General features: G+C 40.0%; 1 protein-coding gene across 2 annotated transcripts in view; it reads left to right on the top strand.

The window, feature by feature from the left end:
- The first annotated feature begins 415 nt into the window (after positions 1-415).
- Positions 416-22,056, top strand: part of LOC131251203 (dnaJ protein ERDJ2-like) — a 35,515-nt gene continuing 13,874 nt past the window's right edge. Inside the window, exons 1-9 of one of the 2 annotated variants that reach the window (XM_058251779.1) lie at positions 416-573; positions 2,708-2,935; positions 3,062-3,157; positions 3,614-3,734; positions 3,836-3,942; positions 4,073-4,290; positions 17,560-17,737; positions 17,875-17,994; positions 21,483-21,569. In XM_058251779.1, the coding sequence (XP_058107762.1) occupies positions 2,750-2,935; positions 3,062-3,157; positions 3,614-3,734; positions 3,836-3,942; positions 4,073-4,290; positions 17,560-17,737; positions 17,875-17,994; positions 21,483-21,569 (1,113 nt within the window). In that variant the 5' untranslated portion in view covers positions 416-573; positions 2,708-2,749. The remainder of the gene's footprint in view (positions 574-2,707; positions 2,936-3,061; positions 3,158-3,613; positions 3,735-3,835; positions 3,943-4,072; positions 4,291-17,559; positions 17,738-17,874; positions 17,995-21,482; positions 21,570-22,056) is intronic. The other variant, XM_058251780.1, reaches the window with a different exon arrangement.

The following is a 22,056-nucleotide window of genomic DNA, read 5'->3' as shown; positions in this document are numbered from 1 at the left end:
GATGATTTTTGGATATGATTTATTTTTTGGATAATGTTCTAAAATGATCTCTAAAAATAGATAACTGGTATAAATATAATAAATACATCACTGTGGAGCCCACATAACTTTGATCTCCTTTAAACCATTCGTATGGCTGGTATGTGGTACACCAGCCGATCCGCTTCCTATTTACCTTACCTCGGTTGGACGGCAAACAAACATCATCGTGGTGGGGTATGGGAAGGTTTCAACTTTAAGTGCCACTGTCCCAAACTACACTTAGTTTTGGATCTTCATCATTTTTGGTACCATGCCCTAAAATGATCTCGAAAAATGGATGGACGGTGTGGATATAACATACATCAGGGTGGGTCCACAAAACTTGATGACGTCAACACACCACGATCGAGGTCGGTGGTGTGTGACACACCACGCAATCCGCTTCCGTGCATCACACCCATCTAGAGCACGAAGGTCTTCTCTCTAGGGCTGTTTCTTCCCTTTCTTGGCCGACCCCCACTAGCGTGCGGACGATCGCGATCAACATACATCAAGGGCTGGAGTTTTTGCCACCGAGCTTGCGACAATCAGGTATTTCTCTTCTCCATCCTCTCTTCTTCCCCTGTTGAACTTTGGAACTGTGGACAGAATCGCAGAATCAAATCGCTATCGAAACCCAACCTTCAACTCAACTGATTTACTGACTTCAATTACGTCGGGTTAGGTCAATATCTAGCTGATTCACACTTCGAGAGGGGTTGGGATGGGGTGTATTATCTCTTTGAGAGGAGATTGCTTCTGTTCCCCTTTTTTCTCGATGCCTGTAGATTTTTTTTACTTGTAAATACAAGAGAAGATACAAATCATCCCCAAAACAACCCCAACACCCCTTTAATGCATCGCTATAAAATTACTATAACGTTAGTTGCCCTAGTCCACTTGAGAGCTGATCTTTTGACCTTCAAGAACTGATGCTGTTTGGTGCTCTGTGGGCCCCACCATGATGTATGTGTTTCATCCACACCCTCCATCCAATTTTCCAGATCATTTTATGGCACGAGCGCAAAACTGAGGTAGATCCAAATCTCAAGTGGAGCACATCACAGGAAACAGTTTTGATTGAACCCCAACCATTAAAAACTTCTTGGGGGCCACAAGTTTTGAATCAAGCTGATATTTGGTTTATTTTTTTTTTCCTGCATCCAGGTCTGTATGACCTAATCAACAGGTTGGATGTTAGATAAACATTACAGTGCGCCCTAGGAGGTTTTTAATGGCGGACATTCAATCACTACTGTTTTCCTATGGTGTGGTCTACCTGAGATTTAGACATGCCTCTCTTTTTGGGATCATGCCTTCATCATGGTGGAACCCACAGAGCACCAACCAGTAGCTACCTGTCTACTGGCAGCATCACTAGCCAAACCATGTCCTTAAAGAACACCATGTCTTGTGCTGCTTCTTATCCTGGAAGATCCTGCTTGTCTGCTCAAGCTAAATTGAATACAGCACTGCAAGCAGGGAAATTCTCCACAGCTCTGTCTTCTTGCAACCAGCCCCCTCTCCTTGCCACACCACCAGATCACCATCGATCCTGACATAACCCAATCTACCTTAAAGAGTCTGAAGAGCATCCATCAGATTTCGTAGACAAAAAGGCACACTGAATAAACAGGCGATCCACCGTTTCTGCTTCTCTCAGGTACATAATGCTCCCATTCGTGATGGGCATTCACCTTTTCCTTAGTTCTCAATTGTAAGCACCTTTTTTTTTCCCCAAACTAACCAACTAAAAGCTAGCACTCTTAGAATGCCACCGTACTTCCATATGTAGCAGACCGGTTCATGATTTGAAGATTTTAGCTAGAGGTGATCACTGAATAGAACGATCTAACCAAAAAGGTAGCTGATTTTTCTGGCTCCCAAACCCACCCATCTGATCTAGACTGTTCCATGTTCCTTGATAAATGAGGCCAAGAAGCTAGATAATTCCTCAATCTTCTCATAACGATCTCTACGTAACTGGGGGGACCACACCAAATATCTCTGTAATCACCTCATAAAACTATAGATATGCCCATCCTTATCCACAGCTTAAGCTGAGGAGCCCGTGGAACCTCACTTTAAGCAGGATATCCCTGCACCACCTATCCAGCCAGAACCTCACTGTAGATCCATTCCCCAAATTAAATAGGATCTCTCTTCTGAAATCAAAGCCAGCAAAAAAAGACGGTAAGACCATTTTTTACTCCTATCATCCATTTTGCATGCCCTTTGACTTTTGCGGCTATGATTACTTATAAAAGAAAATTGTTCAGCTCTGATTTATCCAATTGTGGTTGTTTTTGTGTGATTTGCAATCCACAATGGATCCCTCCTATCCAGTGGTCCCCTTTTTTTTTTTTTTTTATAAGTGAACTCACTTGGGGCTCCACATAGGAATTCACATTGTAATAACATATGAAGAATTCATACAGTATCATAGCTCATATAAATAATTTATAAACAATGGACAGACTATAAACAACCAACAAGCATTTTAAGCTTTAACCGGTTATTTAAAATTGAGACTCTTCAATACTGATTGTTCATTTGTTGAGGTGCACATGCATCTTATGTAGCTTCATATGTAGTTTCATGTGTCGTGAAGCATGCCCTTTGCTTCAATTGGATGTCTGTTGGAATGTGAATGCATTGATATTCTAACTGGATGTCTCTTGCACAGATATACTAGCAATTTACTTCTTGCCACCAGCAGAAGGCATCCATGGCGGCTGCAGAAGATAACAGCTCGCTATTCCCAATCTTCATTTTGACTATAATGGCACTGCCACTGGTGCCTTATACAATTCTCAGGTTATGTCATGCTGCCTCTAAAAGGACTAAGAGCATCCACTGCCAGTGTTCCATATGCTTTCGTTCAGGAAAGTACCGCAAATCAATATTTAAACGGGTGGGTGGCTCCCTTATATTCTTTCTTATGTTCTTTTTTAAATTTAAAGTGGGGAATGATGTTGCTGGTTTGAAGTAAGAACATTAGTTCTCAGTGAAGGCATGTCTTTCTTTCTTTTTTTGGCAGATCTCAAATTTCTCCACGTGGAGTAACTTGACAATTGTGCTGCTCTGGGTCATCATGGGGTTTCTGATTTATTATATTAAACATATAAGCCGCGAGGTACTTCAGATTTTAATGCTTGCTCATCGAATTGTTTAGGTGTCTTTTTAGATTTTAAGCACAAAGAATTATTATATGTCTTACACATCATTGCCATTTAATAGTATGAAAGTCTCTGAATCTAGGAGTACCAAGTTCACATAATAAACAATTTCACCAATATCAAATATTTTTGGGGGATAGTTTGTGGTGTGCAGGCTCACATCTCCCACCATCTAATGATGGTGAGAAGGAATCTTAATGCCTATTTCAAAATGGTTTTGAAATCACAAATTTAAATGCTTGCTAGATTCTTGGAAACCGTCTTTGGATTGTGAGGGATGAGTGCACTGAGAGTTTGCCCACAGTGTGCACTGAAGTCGTGCTCATTTGTTAGTTATATTCAAAGCCATCACCGTAGTACATCTTCTAGCTGTTGTTGGCTGTTAAGGTCTCTACTCATGTTTCATTGTCCAGGTTCAACCATTTGAGCCATTCGATATTCTTGGATTAGAGCCTGGAGCTTCAGATTCAGAAATAAAGAAGGCTTACAGAAGACTCTCCATTCAGTACCACCCTGATAAAAATCCAGATCCTGGTTGCCTGGAGTTACTTTTGAAATCTTGCATTTTGTCTTGGGCTCAATACCTTTATCTCATTTATTCTGATTTATAGTAGTTCTTGCTTAATTGTTTTCAGAGGCACACACATACTTTGTGGAGTTTATATCCAAGGCATATCAAGCTCTGACAGATCCAATATCTCGTGAGAATTTTGAAAAATATGGCCATCCAGATGGCAGGCAGGTAGTATCATTCTCTGGCTAGGATGTAGGGCCCAATGTTTTGTCCTTTTTTTTTTTTTTTGCAGAAAAAAGGAGGTATGGTTTGGGACCTTTTGCTTCTGAAACCCAACATAAACTGTCTTAACATGCAGGGGTTTCAAATGGGAATAGCTCTCCCTCAATTCTTGCTTAACATTGATGGGGCATCTGGTGGGATACTTTTGCTTGGGATTGTTGGAGTTTGTATTCTTCTACCCTTGATGATGGCAGTTATATATCTTTCAAGGTCGTCAAAATATACTGGGAATTATGTCATGCATCAAACGTTGTCCACATATTATTACTTTATGAAACCTTCATTGGCCCCAAGGTATGGAATCTCTTTGCAGTGGCTTGTCCGTATTCATCATGTTTCTGATATGCATAGCTTTTGTTAGTTGACAATCAATTAGCAAGCTGTTGCTTATGTCATTAGCTGCATAGCTAGAAGGTACATGTGCATTGCAATATGCTTCACCTATAAGAAAGATGTAGATTCAAGATATGAATTGAAGTTTGCTGAAAGGTTTTTAACCCTGAGCTCCGATAAAAAAAGATTTGGAGCTCCACATATTAGGGTCTGCGTGTTTGTTCCATTGATTTTGTTAAATTGTGATACGCAGTGCAAACTCCCGATGGTAATTAGCTGTCAAGCTAGATATTTGTCATTTATCATTGATCCAAAATCACTCCTGGGTCTACATGCTTTTGGAATATTATAGAATTGAAGTTCACTGAAAGGTTTTTAACCTTGAGCTCCAATAAAAAAAGATTTGGAGCTGTTCGGTGGGCCAACCGCTTATAAGATAGGCCGATAAGGGCTGGGCGTCCATGTCACAAAACCTTTCTCTAGCCGACGAATCCAATTATTGATCGAATCGGAGCGGATCAAATTCATTGGCAAATGAAAAATCTACCGTTTTCACACTCATAAAAAAACAAGAAAAGAGGAGTCACTAAGACAAGAGCTAGGGTCTGTGTGTTTGTTCCATTGATTTTGTTAAATTGTGATGCGCAGTGCAAACTCCCGATGGCAATTAGCTGTCAAGCTAGATTTTTGTCATTTATCATTGATCCAAAATCACTCTTGGGTCTACATGCTTTTGTAATATTATAGTTCATATTTAACATATTTGTCATTAGGTTTGTCTTTATGCAGTTCACTACTTATTTCTCTACTTATACTTCTAGTTTTATTTATTTATTTATTTATTTATTTAAATTTTTTATAAATAATATTCTGAATGGTAATCGCAGTGTTATTGAAAGAAAAGAAAAGGACTAACTATAGGACAACGACAATGCCAGTGCCGTTGGATCTAATAATGTCAATGAGCATAGCAATCATCTAACTGATTTGTGCCCATTGACATGAAGCTATGTTTTTCTAGTAATTCTAATACTTGAGGTATGATGCTTGGTTGGGATGAGTTTTGCCCACTCACTCTTTTCAAGGAGTATGGAAAAAAATGGGGAAGCTTGGACTGCAATTGGATTACTTTATTCATATTAAATCCCCCACTGGAGCTCTCCAAAGGAGAGGGCCTTTATTCGTATAAGAATATTGAAAATGCAGGGGAAGTTGTCCCCAATGTTACAGATGTTCGAGTCTGAAGAGGAGAGGAGAATTATCTAAGAAAGAAAGAGCAAAATGCTCGAAACTTCTTGTTGAATATTCAATTTTTTTGAAAGAGGAGGAGATCAAATGGAGACAGCGATCCGGAGCCCTGTGGTTGGCGGAAGGGGATAAAAATACTCATTTTTGTATTGTATGGAGTCGGCTAGAAATAGAAGCAACAAAATTTCTTCACTTGTTGTGGATGGTAGCAGACTTGAGAAGGACCATGTTTGCAAGGCGATAGTGCAATACTATGAGAAGCTCCTTACCTCTAATATGTGGATTCACCTGAGACTTGACTATATTCAGTTTGATTGTGTAAAGGATGTTGAAGTGGTGGCATTGGATTATTGCAATCTCCAATCTTAGAAGCTGAAATCAAGGTGGCAGTGGATAGCCTAGGCAAAGATAAAGCTCCCGGCCTTGACGATTTCCCCCTTGCCTTCTTCCAGGTGTTTTAGGAAATTGTCAAGACAGACGTATATGCATTTATCAATGAATTTTTCCTAAAGGGTGCATCGCTCCTAAGCTTGGTGCGTCTTTTATTGCATTAATTCCTAAGAAGGAAGGGGCCGAATGTTTACAAGACTTTAGACCCATTAGTCTTGTTGGAAGCCCATACAATATTCTAGCTAAGATTCTTGCTTCGAGATTCCGTGGAGTGTTGGGTTCGGTTATTTCAGAAAGTCAAGGAGCATTTGTTGTGGGAAGATAGATCCTCCAACAACATGCTTATAGCCCATGAGTGCATTGACTCCAAATTCAGAAGAAGCCGGGAGTTGTTTGCAAACTGGATGTGGAGAAGGCCTATGACAATGTCGAGTGGGATTTCCTTGATTATATGTTGGGCAGCTTGGGTTGCGGGGAAAAATGGAGGATGTGGATCCAAGCTTGTATTAGCTCGCCATCCTTTTTTATGTTGGTGAGCGGATCCCCTAAAGCCATTTTCAAGTCGTCTAGGGGCCTTCGTCAAAGGGACCCATTTCTTCTTATCTCTTCCTTGTAGTTGCAGAAGCTTGCAGTTGCATTATAGCCAAAGGTAAAGTGGCTAATCTTCTTAGCGGGTTCAAGGTTGCTGCCTCATCCATGCGGGTTTCTCTTCTTTAGTTTGCAGGTGATACTATGACTTTCGGCGATGCTGATCCATCGATGATTGATTGCCTTCGCAAAATTATAGCATGTTTTGAAGTTGTTTTGGTTATCAAGGTTAACATTCATAAAACGAAATCCTGGGCATTCACATAAATGATGAGGAATTATAGAGATTGGCTTCGGTATTCGGCTGCAAAGCGGGATCTTTCCCCTATTCTTACTTCAGACTCTGCTATGTATTGGGAAGCCTGCTATTCATCTTTGGGATAAGGTGTTGGAGAGAGTTGAAAGCAGGTTATCTAAGTGTAAGAGTTGTTTTCTCTCCTTGGTGGTTGTCTGACTCTTCTTAAAGCTGCTCTATCCAACATGCCGATTTATTTTACATCTTTATTCAATTGTCCAAAATCTGTGCGGGATAAATTGGAGTAGTTGAGAAGGGATTTCTTATGGAAGGGCTCGGTTGACAGTTTCAAATTCCATTTGCTGAATTAGGAGGAGGTGTGTAAGCCCCTAGATTAGGTGGTGTAGGAATTCGTATGTTGGGTCTTATGAATCAAGCCCTCCTTGGAAAATGGCTTTGGCGGTTTGGGATTGAGGAGGGGCACTTTTGGCGTGAAATCATAGCTTCTAAATATGTTTTCAAGGCAGGAGGGTGGGAGACTAAGGACTCCTCTTGCTATCGGGCATCTTACGTGTGGCAGACTATTGTGGATCTCAAAGGAAAGTTCTGGGAAGGGAGTAAATGGTTCTAGAATCAATTTTTGAAAGGATCCTTGGTGTGGTGATGGCATGTTACATAATCTCTAACCTTCCTTGGCGAGTCTTGCAACCTCCAAAGAGCTGAAGGTAGTGGAGTGTGTTGATTTTAGCAGTTCTTTAGCTATTTGGCTTCCCCAATGTAGGAGGACGCTTTCAGACAGTGAAACATAGGAGCTTTTATTTGTTTTGGGTCGCTTTTACAATGTGGCCCCTCTAGGGGGTGAGGATTCTATGGTGTGGACTATTCATAGTTTTGACAGTTTTTTAGTCAAATCTTTCTACAATATGCTCCTTCTAGAGCCTATGAGACCTCGTGGGACATTCATCTATCACTTTGGTTCCAAAGTGTGTCTCCCAAAGTAGTTGCCTTCACTTGGTTGGGTAGGAAGAGGGTGTTGATGATTGATAACCTTCAAAAGTGAGCCATGGTCATTCCGAATATGTGCTGCCTATGTATGAGAGACTCAGAATCTATCGATCACTTGTTCATGACCTACCCGTTTTTTGCCTAGATCTGGGTGCATTTTCGATTTCAATTTTAAATGACCGGGTGATGCCACCATCAGTTTCGGCCCTTCTTTGGGCATGGCAAGGTGTAGGTGTGTCTAAGAAGGTTTTCGACCTCTTTGGAACCTTATTTTGCTGGCCATTTGGTGGGCCATTTGGGGTGAGCAAAATACACGTTGCTTCAGGGATTCTGCTGGTTCTTTTGACACCATATTGCTGTCTATCAAAGTGAATATTCTTTAAAAAATAAAAATAAAAATTATCAAAGTGAATATTCTTGAATGGGCTTTTGTTTTGAAAGCTGACTTAGATTTTGTTAAGTCCGCTATCAGGCTGTAATATGTTGGTTGTCTTGGTCTCACTGTATTCTTTTCCTGCTCGTTTGCAAGTTGGCATTCAATAAAATTCCCATAAATCCTATAAAAAAATTTGCCAATATTATTAGTATTGCCAGGTTAGTGATGCCGAAATTGCTAGTAGTTAAAAGATTTCCTAATATTGCCAATGTTTATGATAATATTGTATATGGTGATATTATCGATACTATGAGAAGAATCCTTTATCAAAGTCCCTGGTATCGGCGATACCATCAATAATATCCCCATTACTAGTGATAATATCGTCAATACTAGGGCAACATCCGTAAAAAGGCGAAAACTAATAGAAAATTGAGAAAATTTCCAAAAATCCAAAAGATCTCCCGATCCCCATTTTTTGGGGAATTTTGTTCCTTGGGTGATTTTGACCACTCTTGGTTTGTCTTAAATCAAAGTTTGTGTTTGGGGAGAAGTCTTGACTCAAAATGAAGATGGGTCGGAACTTAAACAAAAAATCTATAGAAACTTATTATTATATATATATATTTTTTCAAATGTTAGCATGGATCGCAATGGAAATCTATGTCTATGCATGATTTATGCATTTACACGGGTTTTTGGTGAAAAAAATTAACATTTAAGTGAAAAATGAGGAAAATTGGTAAAATATTAAAATTTCCATTTTTATAGTGGAAAATATGTGCTTTTCACTATTATTTAATGTGAAAATTTTATATATTAATGGGTGTTGTCCGATCTATTAGTTGGCTATAAATTTGATACGATTTTTTGTGACAACACATGGTTACGCTTCTTATAAAATGGAAACTTATTATGCATGTGTGTGTATGTGTATTTGCAGTATTTTGTGATGATGACATCTGAACACCATACCGGAGGATGGCTGAGCCAGTCTCCTTATGGCTAGATGACCATTACATGCGGCCCACTTGGCCCAATTCACATTCCTAGCCATGTTAAAGACCCCATGTGCATGTTCGTGTATCTTTGAGGACCCCTCACTTGGAAGATGCATGTGGGTTGAATATAAGAGCTTGATGGACACATCGGACAGTTGGATCGAGTGGATATGATACTCGGACCGTTGGATCATCATCATTAGACATCTTGATCGTGGATCCTCATGGGCCACGAACTAGTTTAGTTGTTTAGTTTGTTTACATGTTTTGTTATTTTTGGTATAGCTGATATTTGTGTTGAGATTAGGGAGTTAGGAACAACTTTTTAATTCATTAAGTGTCTTTATGTTGAGAATTTTATTTGAGAGCGTATTTTTGTAAAATATCTTTTATAAGACTATAAAGTGTTGGATGTCTCCACCGTAGTCATTATGCATGTTATGAATGAAAGATCTCTCATTTTGCTTTGAGATTGAGCAAAATTTCATCCTGTGATTGGATTGGAGGTGCGAAACCACATAGAGCAATTCCCTAGTTATCTTTTGTACTCTTCTCTCTTCTCAATAAGGTATCTTCTCTCATATTTTACCCCCCTTTCATCTCTCTTTGTTTTTTTTTTCCCTTTTTTGTTACCATCCAAAACTTAAACAGACCACAACCAACCATCCCTTGTATATGGACATACGGACACGTATGTGCGGCTGTCCATACGGACAACCTTGTCCAGTGGCTCCCTTGTCTCGTTACGAATACTCTTCCATTTTCTTTGCTTCCGTCTTCAAAACTCCAAAATAATTTCACCGGATCTTAACCCTAAAATTTCCAAATTCTAAAATCCCCAAAATTTCCAAACCCAAATCCCCAAAATCTGAAAATCCCTTTGTCCAAATCATAAATCCCTTTGTCCAAATCATAAATCCCTAATTCCCATAACCTGAAACCCATATTCCCAATTCTAGAAACCCTAAATCCTAAATCCCTTAAAACCTAAAATTTGAAATCCTAACTCGAAACTTTCCAAAACCTCAACCCTAATATTCTAAACCCTAATTCCTCTAAACCAAACCCATTTCTCACATTCCCTAGCCTTTAAACAACACTAACATGTCAAAACTCTTACAAGCTACATGGTTTCCATTGAATTCAGATTTACCACAAGCTAGGATGGGGGTTCTATCTCTCATAGGTCCCGATTAATCAGTAATTTATGAGATTTACATTGCGGGTCTGTCTTGAAATTAGACATGTCATGAATATTAAAATTTTGAATTGATCATAAATTAGCTTTATTTTGTCATTTCATTGCTCTAGTTAATATCTTTTAATTTCATGGCATCATATTAGGTTAGGTCATTTCGTCCTGCATCAAATTTTGGCATCAAAGCCTAGGTTGAGCATAGGATTCTCATGTTGCATCTAGGTTAGGTTTTCATATTGTCGTGTCTAGGGTCATCAGTCTTCCCATTCTCATCACATTGTATCTAGAGTCTTTAGTTCCTAGGTTCCCTTTTAGATCCCGATTTATGCCCACTCATACTAGGCGTGGTTTTGGTGTACACCCTATAATGAATTCAGAATAGCTTGTTGAGGCTCTCAATTCCATCAACAATTGTCTTGCCATCAAGGCTCAAAGTAGAGCCACTAGTAACCAACTGCCAGTCCGAAGGAATGAGATTAATCTCGCGTGGACCAGTTGGAAGCTCCCCTCTAGGCAAACCCGGACAATGTGGAAGATGGCCAACTCAAGTGGGAAGTGATCTTGAAGGAGTTGAGACCGCACCACTTGCAGTTGTTAAATGCGCCTTGGCCTAGGCTAAAGAGAGTGAGGATTGGCGCATGAATTCAATTTTCTACACTTATGTCAAGTATGACGACAAAAAATTGCAAAGTGATAATTGATAGTGACAGTTGTACTAATGTAGTTTCTGTTAGCACTATCTCTTGTTTGGGTTTGAAACACGTCGCTCACCCTCAACCCTATTGAGTCTCATGGGTTGATGCGTCTTTGATTATGGTTTCTCAACGTTGTCCCATTCCCATCCAGTTTGGTTCATATACGAGCATGCTGTGGCATGATGTTTTGCCTATGGATGTAGGTCACATTATTTTAGGTAGACCTTGATTGTATGATTACGATGTGACGCTATTCGGTCGCTTGAATACGTGTTTAAATTTGCATGAGGGTAAGAGGATAAAGTTGAATCTTCTCCTACCTAAAAGCACCCCGGAAATGAGGGCGTCAAGAAACGTGATCCTGAAGATGTGAGGAAATTCTAACTTGAGTCATTCCCTATAACAAATGCCAAAGAGACTAAAGCTGATTTGATGGTGTATGTCCACGTGGCAAGTGAGGATACATGATGCAGGATATGAAATTAGATGTTGCCCTCCAAAGATGTCGTTGTCGATCCAAATCGAAATTGGGGCCCGCCTCCTCGAATATGTGCGTAGGGTGGGGGGCGTACGCATGATGTCCCCATTAATACACCTAAGGATAGTATGGAGATACCACCTGAGGTTACACCCGGGGGTAGTGTAGAGTTAACACATGAGGTGAGCTTGGTATTGGGGGAGTATAGTGATGTTATCCTAGAGGACATGCCAGATGAGCTTACACCTGTGCGGAACATTCAACATGCCATAGATCTTGTCCCTGGGTTGACTCTACCAAACATTCCTCACGATCAAATGAGTTCCGCAGAGGAAACATATTTGGAAAGGCAAGTAGATGAGCCTAGGAAGCCCATAGATTTTATTCCTGTGTTAGTCTTACATAGGTTGTTAGAGTCCGCGGATGCATTTACATGTCATATCCATGATTCGCATGTTGAAATTAGAAAACGAATTAGCATGAGCAATGAAATGTACAAGATATGTGCTGACTTGCATCATAGGTTCAGAAAGTTTCAGGTAGGTGACTATGTGATGGTTCATATAAGGCCTAAATGGTGTTTGCAAGGGACTGTTAAGAAACTATAAGTCCATAGTGCAAAACCCCATAAGATACTAAATAATTTGGGACACGATGCGTATGTTGTAGATTGTCCACCTGACATGGGTATTAAATCTACATTCAATGTGGAAGATCTTATCATTTAAGGGTCCAACCTCTACCAGCCTTTATCCAGACCGTCACGTTGATCCTGATGATATCCCTCCCGACCTGTCCCATGACCCTTGGCCTATGCCCGACTATTCTTCCCAACATCTACCTCCTTTGTCATACACACCTACCAAGAGAATATGATATCTGGGATGAGTGAGTGGTTTTCACATGACATGGAGTTTACTAAGAGTACCTCGACAAGCGGAAGGGTAGACCAAAGTTAGATAGTATGTGGATCACATAGGCAGATCTTCAATCATAAGACTCGGATCTCCTTGAATGTCATTGCAACTTTATTTCGCCAAAGGCGAAATCTCCTCAGCCAATGGGAATTGATGAGGATATCCGAGCACCATACCAGAGGAGGGCTGAGCTAGTCTCCTTATTGCTAGATGACCATTACGTGGGGCCCACTTCGCGCAATTGACATTCCTAGCCATATTGAAGACCCTACGTGCATGTTCGTGCATCTTTGAGGATCCCACACTAGGAAGATGCATGCGGGCCGCATATAGGAGCTTGATGGATACATCGGACCATTGGATCTAGTGGATGCAATGATCGGACCGTTTGATCATCATCATCGGGCATCTTAATTATGGACCCTCATGGGCCACGAAATAGTTTAGTTGTTTACTTTTTTTACATGTTTTGTTATTTTTGGTATAGCTCGTATTTTTGTTGAGATTAGGGAGTTAGGAACAATTTTTAATTCATTAAGCGTATTTATGTTGGGAATCTTATCTAAGAGCACCTTTTTGTAAAAGGTCTTTTCTGAGACTGTAAAGGGTTGGACGTCCCTACCCTTGCCATTATGCATGTTATGAATGAAAGCAATTTCTCTCATTTTGCTTTGAGATTGACGAAAATTTCATCATGTGATCGGATTCGTGGTGCGAAAACACGGGGAGTGATTTCCTAGTTATCTTCTCTACTCCTTTTATTATTATTATTATTATTCTTCTTCTTCTTCTTCTTCTTCTTCTTCTTTGTTACCATCCAAAACCTAAACTGACCATTGGCCATCCTTTGTTGTTCATACGGACATACAGACACACGTACGTACGACTGTACGTATAGACAACCTTGTACAATGGCCCCCTTGTCTCATTACGAATACTCTTCCCTTCCCTTTGCTTCCATCTTCAAAACCCCAAACTAATTTCACCAAATCTTAACCCTAAAATTGCCAAATTCCAAAATCCCCAATTTTTCCAAACCCAAATCCCCCAAATTGAAAATCCCTTGTCCAAATCATAAATCCCTAATTCCCATAACCTGAAACCCATATTCCCAATTCTAGAAACCCTAAATGCTAAATCCCTTAAACCCAAAATCTGAAATCATAACCTCAAAACTTTCCAAAACTTGAACTCTAATGTTCTAAACGACAATTCCTCTAAGCCTAGATACCCCAAACTCGTTTCTGACATTCCCTAGACTTTAAACAGCCCTAACACGTCAAAACTCTTACAGGACACATGATTTCCATTGAATTTAGATTTAACCCTATGCTAGGATGGAGGTTCTATCTCCCATAGGTCCCGATTAATTAGTAATTTGTGAGATTCCACTGCGGGATTGTCATAGGCCTGAAATTGGACATGTCATGAATATGAAATTTATGAATTTATGGTAAATTATCTTTATTTTGTCGTTCCATTGCTCTGGTTAATCTGTCTTTTAATTTCATGGCATCATATTATGATAGATTATTCCATCCTGCATCATTTTGGTGTCTACATGTGTCTTTCATTTCCCCAATGTTGCCTGTTTGCTTTTCAATTTACATGGTAAATGAAGTGCAAATGAATAATCATTACTTATTACACTTGCTTGGAAGAGGAATTTACATTTGAATTTGGCCTCGAAAAACATGGCATAAAGGCATTGAAATCGGACCACTTTGTGGCTGTAAAATTTGTGGGGCCCACCATTAGGTATGTGGTTGATTGATCCACGCTGTCCATCTGTTCTCTGTGTTCATTTTAGAGCATGAGCCTAAAAATGAGGCATATACAAAGCTCAAGTGGACCACATTGCAGGAAACAGGGAGAATTGAACACCTACCGTTGACAGTTAAAATGAGACAAAGGCCCACAAGAATGTGTACCTGCGATGCAACCCATTCGTAACGTCACACAGACATGGATGAAGGGAAAACAGTCAAAACACAAATATCAGCTTGAACCAAAACTTTTGTGGCCCCAAAGAAGAATTGAACGGTAAGCGTTCAATTCCTCTTGTTTCCTGTGGTGTGGTCCACTTGAGCTTTGGATTTGCCTCATTTTCTGTCTTATGCCCTAAAATGAGTGAGAAAAACGGATGGATGGCGCGGATCATACACATACATGACAGCGGCCCCCATAGATTTTAGTGAGCAAAAGTCTCTTTTTCTCTATTCTTGCGTGGAAGCTTTCGTAACAAGCTTCCTGTCAATGTCAAGCCACCATCAAGTGGCTGCAGTTCCATGTAAATATGAAGTGTAAATACAAAGGTAAGTAATAAGTATCCATTTACAGCCTATTTACATTGTAAATTAGAAAACAGACTGGCCTGTAGACAACGATTTTTTTCCGAGTATTGGCTATACTGATACATTTTTCCGTATCCCTGGTCATCAATACATTTAACGATACCATACTCTAAACACTACTTATCCCCACGAGAGGAGCTGGGGAAGCCTTGAGGGTTTAAGTTTGTAAGGGTGAAATCTAATGAAAATGCCACCGAAGTGATGAGCTGAATTGATGGTAGCACAATAGATAGGAAGATCATCTGAGTCCAAAAAGGCAAATACAAATATGAGGTGGTAGCTAAGAAACTTGAGTGGGCTATAGAAATTGTTACCTCACTTTTCATAGGGGTTCTTAACAATCGGATTTGGATGCTATATTCATTCTTTTGAGGATTAATGGAAATTTTGTTAAAGGCCTGCTTGCAAGCAAGATGGGAAAAGAATACAAGGAAAACCCAAAGGGATTACAACCCTAGGACTGAATTAGCACAATTGGGATCAACTTTCAAGAGGGCTCCCCATTCATAAAGGGACACTTTAATGGACAGTACCAAAGCCTTGCTCGAGCTTGAAGAATCCTGAAACCGATGCCTATTCTGCTTGCTCCAAATGGCCCACCACACACAGGCATAATCATATTACAAATAGGCCTAATCGTCTTTGCCACACCTCCCCCATGCCATGCACAATGAAGGTCTGAAACTGAAAGCGGCATAACCCACGGCATGTCGAAAATGGATAAAAAGTACGCCACATCTTGAAAGTGAATGGACAGAAGGTGAAGAGGTGGTCAATGGATTCAGTGTCTAGCTCACATGAACAACACATGTTCACAATAGCCATGGCTCAGTTATGAAGGCTATCAATTGTCAACACCTTTCTACCCACTAGCCACGTGAAAGTGACAACCTTAGGAGCCGCTCTATGGAACAAAAAATGATAAGCATTAACCCCATCTAAGCTTGTTGTCTCTAGGCAAAGCAGTTTACAAAAAGAGCTAATAGAGAACCGCCCCAAGCTAAGATTGGTCCACACCATAGAGTCAGCCCCTCCCAATTGCGACACGTTTTGGAGGTGGGCCAAGAGGGACACAAGCTTCTCCAGCATGCTATCCAAGAGGTTCCTCCTGCAAGTGGGCATCCAATATGCTGAAGAGCTGCTATAAGAGACAATCCTCTACTTTCAGCTCTTCCGAATCCCAAGATAGCCAAGATAGGGAAATCAATGTGCAACAGATAGTTGTGCACCAAGAGTCCTTCCAAAAACTGATTCTAGCACCATCGCCTAAGGAGAAGGAGACTCCTTCCCAAAAGTATATGCCTGAGCAACTTGCTTAGATTATAAAGAGGAGAGAAGATCTTCTATTTGAATCAATAGGTGTTCACTATGACAACCTAGAACCTCAATATAAGCCCATGTTTTGCTTCCCAACACAAACAAAGAAGAAAAAGCAGCAATCTGTCCAAAAAAATCTGTCCCACATTGCTCATAAGGTTGCCTTAAATATTCGCTAATAAATCCTAACCCCCCTTGTTAAATCCGACATTGCTCATCCCTTGACTGGAGTAAATTCTGCCCTCAGAAAATATTTAAACAAACCCTGAATCTTTCTTAATCCACAGTTGTCATATGTCTATAACACTGAATAAAAAAGAAAAAAGAACTTACATGACCTCAACTAAACACAATTGCGGCCCATGTAATTGCCAGTGAGTTGCTTTGGACCCTTCCAAGACCCCCAAGCACTGCAATATACTTGCTGTGTATGGCTGCCTGCTTGGATCTCCTTATGGATGCTGCTATGTGTCTGCATACTGGGTCCATTTTTGGGTCAACATCAAATCCCAAAATCCTCCTGGAGCCACGTTGGTGATCCAGGTCAAGCTGGTCAATCAAAGATCAGGCCCATCCGAGGGTCGTGGTCAAGGATCTGGACCATTCAACCATCTATATTGAAGATTTGAACCACTTTGAGGGTCTAGGTTGATCTAACGGTAGATCAGTGGTCCTAACGCGCTTCATGGACCACAATAGTAGTCATTTACTGTGTTGCTAGAGTTTGTTGCATAAGTTTAGTATTTTCATCACTTAAATTCTGGGCCACTTGAAGGTATCAAATGATGTCCAAATGACACAAAATTGGTCACATTTCAAAGTTTTTTGAGTTAGCTTATAAATGGGCCTAAGATAGTGTGATTTAGATACTGCTTGAGTCATAACTAACTTACATAAAGCCTATATGGCTGTAATGGTGTTCAAGGGTATTATGGTCATTTTAAAAATATTTTTCAACAAGTGATGGTTAGGATTATATTAGGGTTTCCTTTGCTTTAAGAATAAGTATATAACTATGTAAAGACATCATTCAATACACAAACACAGACACAACACTAACTTATGATTGTGTGTAAACATTATTTTCCTGGGGTGCATGAGTCACTTCCTTTTTAGCATGTATTACTTACACTAGAAGAGTAGGGGAATGTTGTGATTGCTAGCATATCGCCTTCCAGGTTGTTGGATATCAATTCACAATCCTTTATTTTATGTTGCATCTGCAAAGACATTTTATGATTTGATCTTCACTTGCTGCTCTCTTTCTCCCCCATTAAGGACATTATTTTTCTTTCCTGGCGCGTAATCTTTTGATGTGAATCTGATCTTACATCTCTGTGGAATATCATCATGCATATTATTCAATTCCTACTCACAGAATGTCTGTCATGGGATTCCTATTTTATCTGACATACGTGAATGATACAGCAAGGTTATGGATGTATTCATTAAGGCTGCAGAATACATGGAAATCCCTGTCCGTAGGAGTGATGGAGAACCCCTTCAGAAACTGTTCATGATAGTTCGGAGTGAGTTGAACCTGGACCTTAAGAACATTAAGCAAGAGCAAGCAAAGTTTTGGAAGCAGCATCCATCCCTAGTCAAGGTATCTATGCAATCAACTGTTTGGCTTATCATGCAGTTAAACATACAGTATCCTCTCTCAGTATTTTTTTTTTTTTAAATATATATAATGGTTTGGGTTAAGATCTCTCACCATTCTCTTGCTGGTCTGATGTTCAGACAGAATTATTGCTTCTGGCCCAATTAACTCGCGAGTCAGGGGCTTTATCTTCAACTCTTCAGGGCGATTTCAAACATGTGCTAGAACTTGCACCGCGCCTCCTTGAAGAACTCATGAAGGTAATTTTGTTGTGGCGCTTCCCATTAAAATTGCTTGAAAATTTTGGGCATTCAGCACTTCATTTTCTGTTTCACCTTTGTGATTAATATTGTTAGCTCTATAAGTTGAAAATGTGTTGGGACTAGTGTTCAAAATGTCGGTATCGCACCCTTGGAATACAAATACGTCTCGGTTATCGCACGGGATATATCGTTTGTATCACATAATTTGTCGCACTTTTTGGGAAACATGGGGAAACATTGGGAAAATAGTTGAATTTTTTAATGAAACTTTGGGGATTGTTAAAAAAGCCCTTAATACACATTTTTAAATCATAACATCTCAAAAAAAAAAAAATGCACATAATAAGTTTCCTTTGTATAGGGTCCTAAGCTATGCGATGTTTAACTGAACTAATGCAACTATATTTAAATTGGATGCATGATATTTATAAATATATCATAGTCATGTATGAAAACACAACTAATTCATTGAAAAGCAAAAGAAGAACTGAAGAAGTAAAATTTGAGAAATATACGTATCAATGATGAGGACCTGAAATTACGTCACCAAGTTCTGAAGGGCCCACCATGATGTATGTGTTGTATCCACACCGTCCATTCATTTGAAGATATCATTTTAGGCTGAGAAAAAGAATGAGTCAGATCCAAAGCTCGAGTGGACCCCACCACAGAAAACAGTGGAGAGAGTGACGCCCACCATTAAAAATTTCTAAGGGCCACAAAAGTCTTTGATCCAGCTGAAAGTTGTTTTTTCCCTTTTTTCATGTCTGTCTTAACTTATAAACAGGTTGGATCTCAGATAAACATCATAGTGGACCCACGATCAGGGTTTCAACGGTGGCCGTCCTTCTCCCTACTGTTTTCTATGGTGGGGTGCACTCCAGATTTGGATCTGACCCATTCTGTCTCATGTCGTAAAATGATCTAGCCAAATGGATGGACGGTGTAGATACAACACATACATCATGGTGGCCCCCACAAAACTTGGTGACGTCACTTTAGTAGCCGGTCTGGCTACGCGTCCTGAGAATTCGAGGACGCGGATTTCCTGCGCAAGCCTTTTGCAGGAAGTTCCGGCGCTGAAAACTTAAGTGGGGCCCAACGTGATGTTTGTGAGTAATCCACTCCGTCCATCCGTTTTTTGAGATCATTTTAGAACATGGAGCCAAAAATGAACAGGATCCAATTTTCAAATGGGCTGAAAACGTAAGGATTGAACATCCACAGTCGAAATATTCGTGGGGCCATAAAAGTTTTGAATCAGGTTAATATTTGTGATTTCAGTTCATCTCAGCTCCGTGGGCCCCACCATAATGTATTTGTTTCATCCATTCCGTTCATCCATTTTTACGGATCATTTTAGTGCTTGATACAAAAAATTATAGGGATATAATGTCATGTGGACCACACCACAGGAAAACAATAATTATTGGATATCCACTATTAAAATCCTCCTAAGGCCCACTGTACTGTTTATTTGACATCCAATCTGTTGATTGGGTCATAAAGACCCAGATGAAGGGAAAAAATAAATATCTGGTTGGATGACAAATAAACATCACTGTGGGCCTTAAAAAGGTTTCAATGGAGGAAATTAACAGTTCCACTGTTTCCTGTGGTATGGTCCACTTGAGTTGTGGATATGGTTCAATTTTGGGCTGAACACCTAAAATGATCAGTAAAAACGGATGGATGGCATGGATAAACCACGTGCAATCACGGTGGGCCCAATAGAGTTTACTCGGTATGAGCGTACCCATGTCGCCCGTCATTGACGGAAACGGATTGGCTACTCCACTAGCCAATGGCTGATGGTCGGTGCTCTGTGGGCCCTACCATGATGTATGTGTTTCATCCATGCCGTCCATCTATTTTTCTAGATAATTTTATGGTATTACACAAAAAATTAGGTATATGCCAATATCAACTGCACCACATTACAGGAAACAGTGTGGAATGAACGTTGACCATTAAAAACTTTTTGGGTCCATAAAAGTATTGGATCTAGCTGATATTTGTTTTTTCCCTTCATCTGGGTCTTTATGACCTAATCAACAGATTTGATGTCAAATAAACAGTACAGTGGGACTTAAGAGGATTTAAATGATGGATATCCAATCACTATTGTTTTCCTGTGGTGTGGTCCACCTCAGATTTATATCCCTCTCGTTTTTGGGATAAAGCCCTAAAATGATCTTAAAAAATGGATGAACGGAATGGATGAAATACATACATTATGGTGGGGCCCACAGAGCACCGATCACCATCCGCGGGCTGGTGTCAGGGGGAGTAGCCAATCCGTTTCCATCATTGACGACCCCAATGCCACATGACCAACTTATGTGGGTCCTACCATGATGTATTTTTTGTATCCACACCGTCTATACATTTGAAGAGATCATTTTATGGCATGAGCCAAAAAATGGGTCAGATCCAGAGCTCAAGTGGACCCCACCATAGAAAACAGTGGAGAGAGTGACTCCTTAAAGGTGGGCCCTTAAAATTCCTAAATTTAGGGATCAACCCCTTAAATTAGATGGGAAAACGGATGGACGGCGTGGATAGACAACATACATTAAAGGTGGGCCCAACTGAGTTTACTGAGTACGATAAGAGCGTACTCCGTAACCCACCGCACGATCGAAACCCCTTTTCATACGCAATCCGATTTCCCTTTTTACCCCATCTCCGCGCTCTTCTTCTTCGTTTTCCCTCTCCTTCACGCACACAGAGGTTCCGACGATCGCGGCGGCGACGATTCTCGTTCCGGAGGAAGGGGTTCCTCAATCTGGCCCAATTTCTCACCGGAATCTCTAAGAAATCCCCACAGATACTCTCCAATCAGCGATGGAGGAGGGAAATTGAAGAAAATTGCGAGAAAATTCAAGAAAATCATACTTACCTATTGAATGGCTCACCTCCGATCACCAATCTTCGCAGGTACTCTCCGATTTCTCTTTTTTTTTTTTGTAATTCATTTTTTTTTTAAAAATAAATTCTCCACCTATACGTATGGCTATTTATGGACGGATGTGGGTTGTTGGCTATAGTGGGACCTGTGAGTCCCCTGCAAAGCGTCCGTGGGTGTGCGATATAGACAATATATGCGATATTGCACGATATCTGAATTTTTGCATTTTTGGTATCTTCCGGGTGTTATCGCTCAGGTATCGTCTCATTGGGGGCCGATAACGATAATATCGGCTGATAGTATCGATATTTCGAACTCTGGTTGGGACTTCCTATTACTTTTGATTTCTATGGTATCTTTTCTTCCCCAGTTAGTTCCTAGGACAGTTGTATTAAAAATTGGAATGGTGCTGAATATTCTTTAAAGAGATATTGTTACTTGCCTTCTGCTGTTCTCTTCAAGTTATTTTGAGTCGGACCCCCTAAATTAATAAATTACCTTGTTTTCTGATTACCAACTTCTGTAATCAACTTGGAATTGTTAATAATGCATTCTTTATGTTGTTTACATACAGATGGCTGTTATACCACGCACTCCTCAGGGACATGGATGGCTGAGACCTGCGATTGGGGTGGTGGAACTTTCTCAGAGCATTATTCAGGTAATGCTTTGGGGGAAGCTTTTCTAACTCTGACTTGGTGTCCCAATTCATGTAGTGAAACCTTTTTTGTTCGTTCCTCATGACTCGTGAAAATGCAAATTTTGAGTTGCAGAACTTATATTTCTTTCGTATCTACTGAAATTCTGGGACATTCAGCACCACAAATTTCTTTCAAAAATTTCATCTTTGACGCTGGTTGCTGCTTATTTTTGCGATCCCTGGTTATGAATAACATAATTCTGTAGCGTAGGTATCATTAACTTGAAATTGCTAAAAGCTTGGTTTTCTGAAAACTGCCTATGCCTGTAAAATCTACCAGACTTCTATTTCAGGTCAGTGTTTGGAATCATGGTTCCATGGTTTTGGACGGCACTCAAACCTTTTCTTAAACTAGTTTACCTGTCAACTATAAACATAGTATTCATTATTCTTTTAATTTATAATGAGGTTATAGGTGCTCTGTATCATAGATTTTGTTAGCTATATA

This window comes from Magnolia sinica, chromosome 7 (assembly GCF_029962835.1).
Source record: "Magnolia sinica isolate HGM2019 chromosome 7, MsV1, whole genome shotgun sequence".
Classification (NCBI taxonomy): domain Eukaryota; kingdom Viridiplantae; phylum Streptophyta; class Magnoliopsida; order Magnoliales; family Magnoliaceae; genus Magnolia; species Magnolia sinica.
Note: the sequence above shows the minus strand (reverse complement) of the source record. Positions and strands in the feature narration are given on the sequence as shown.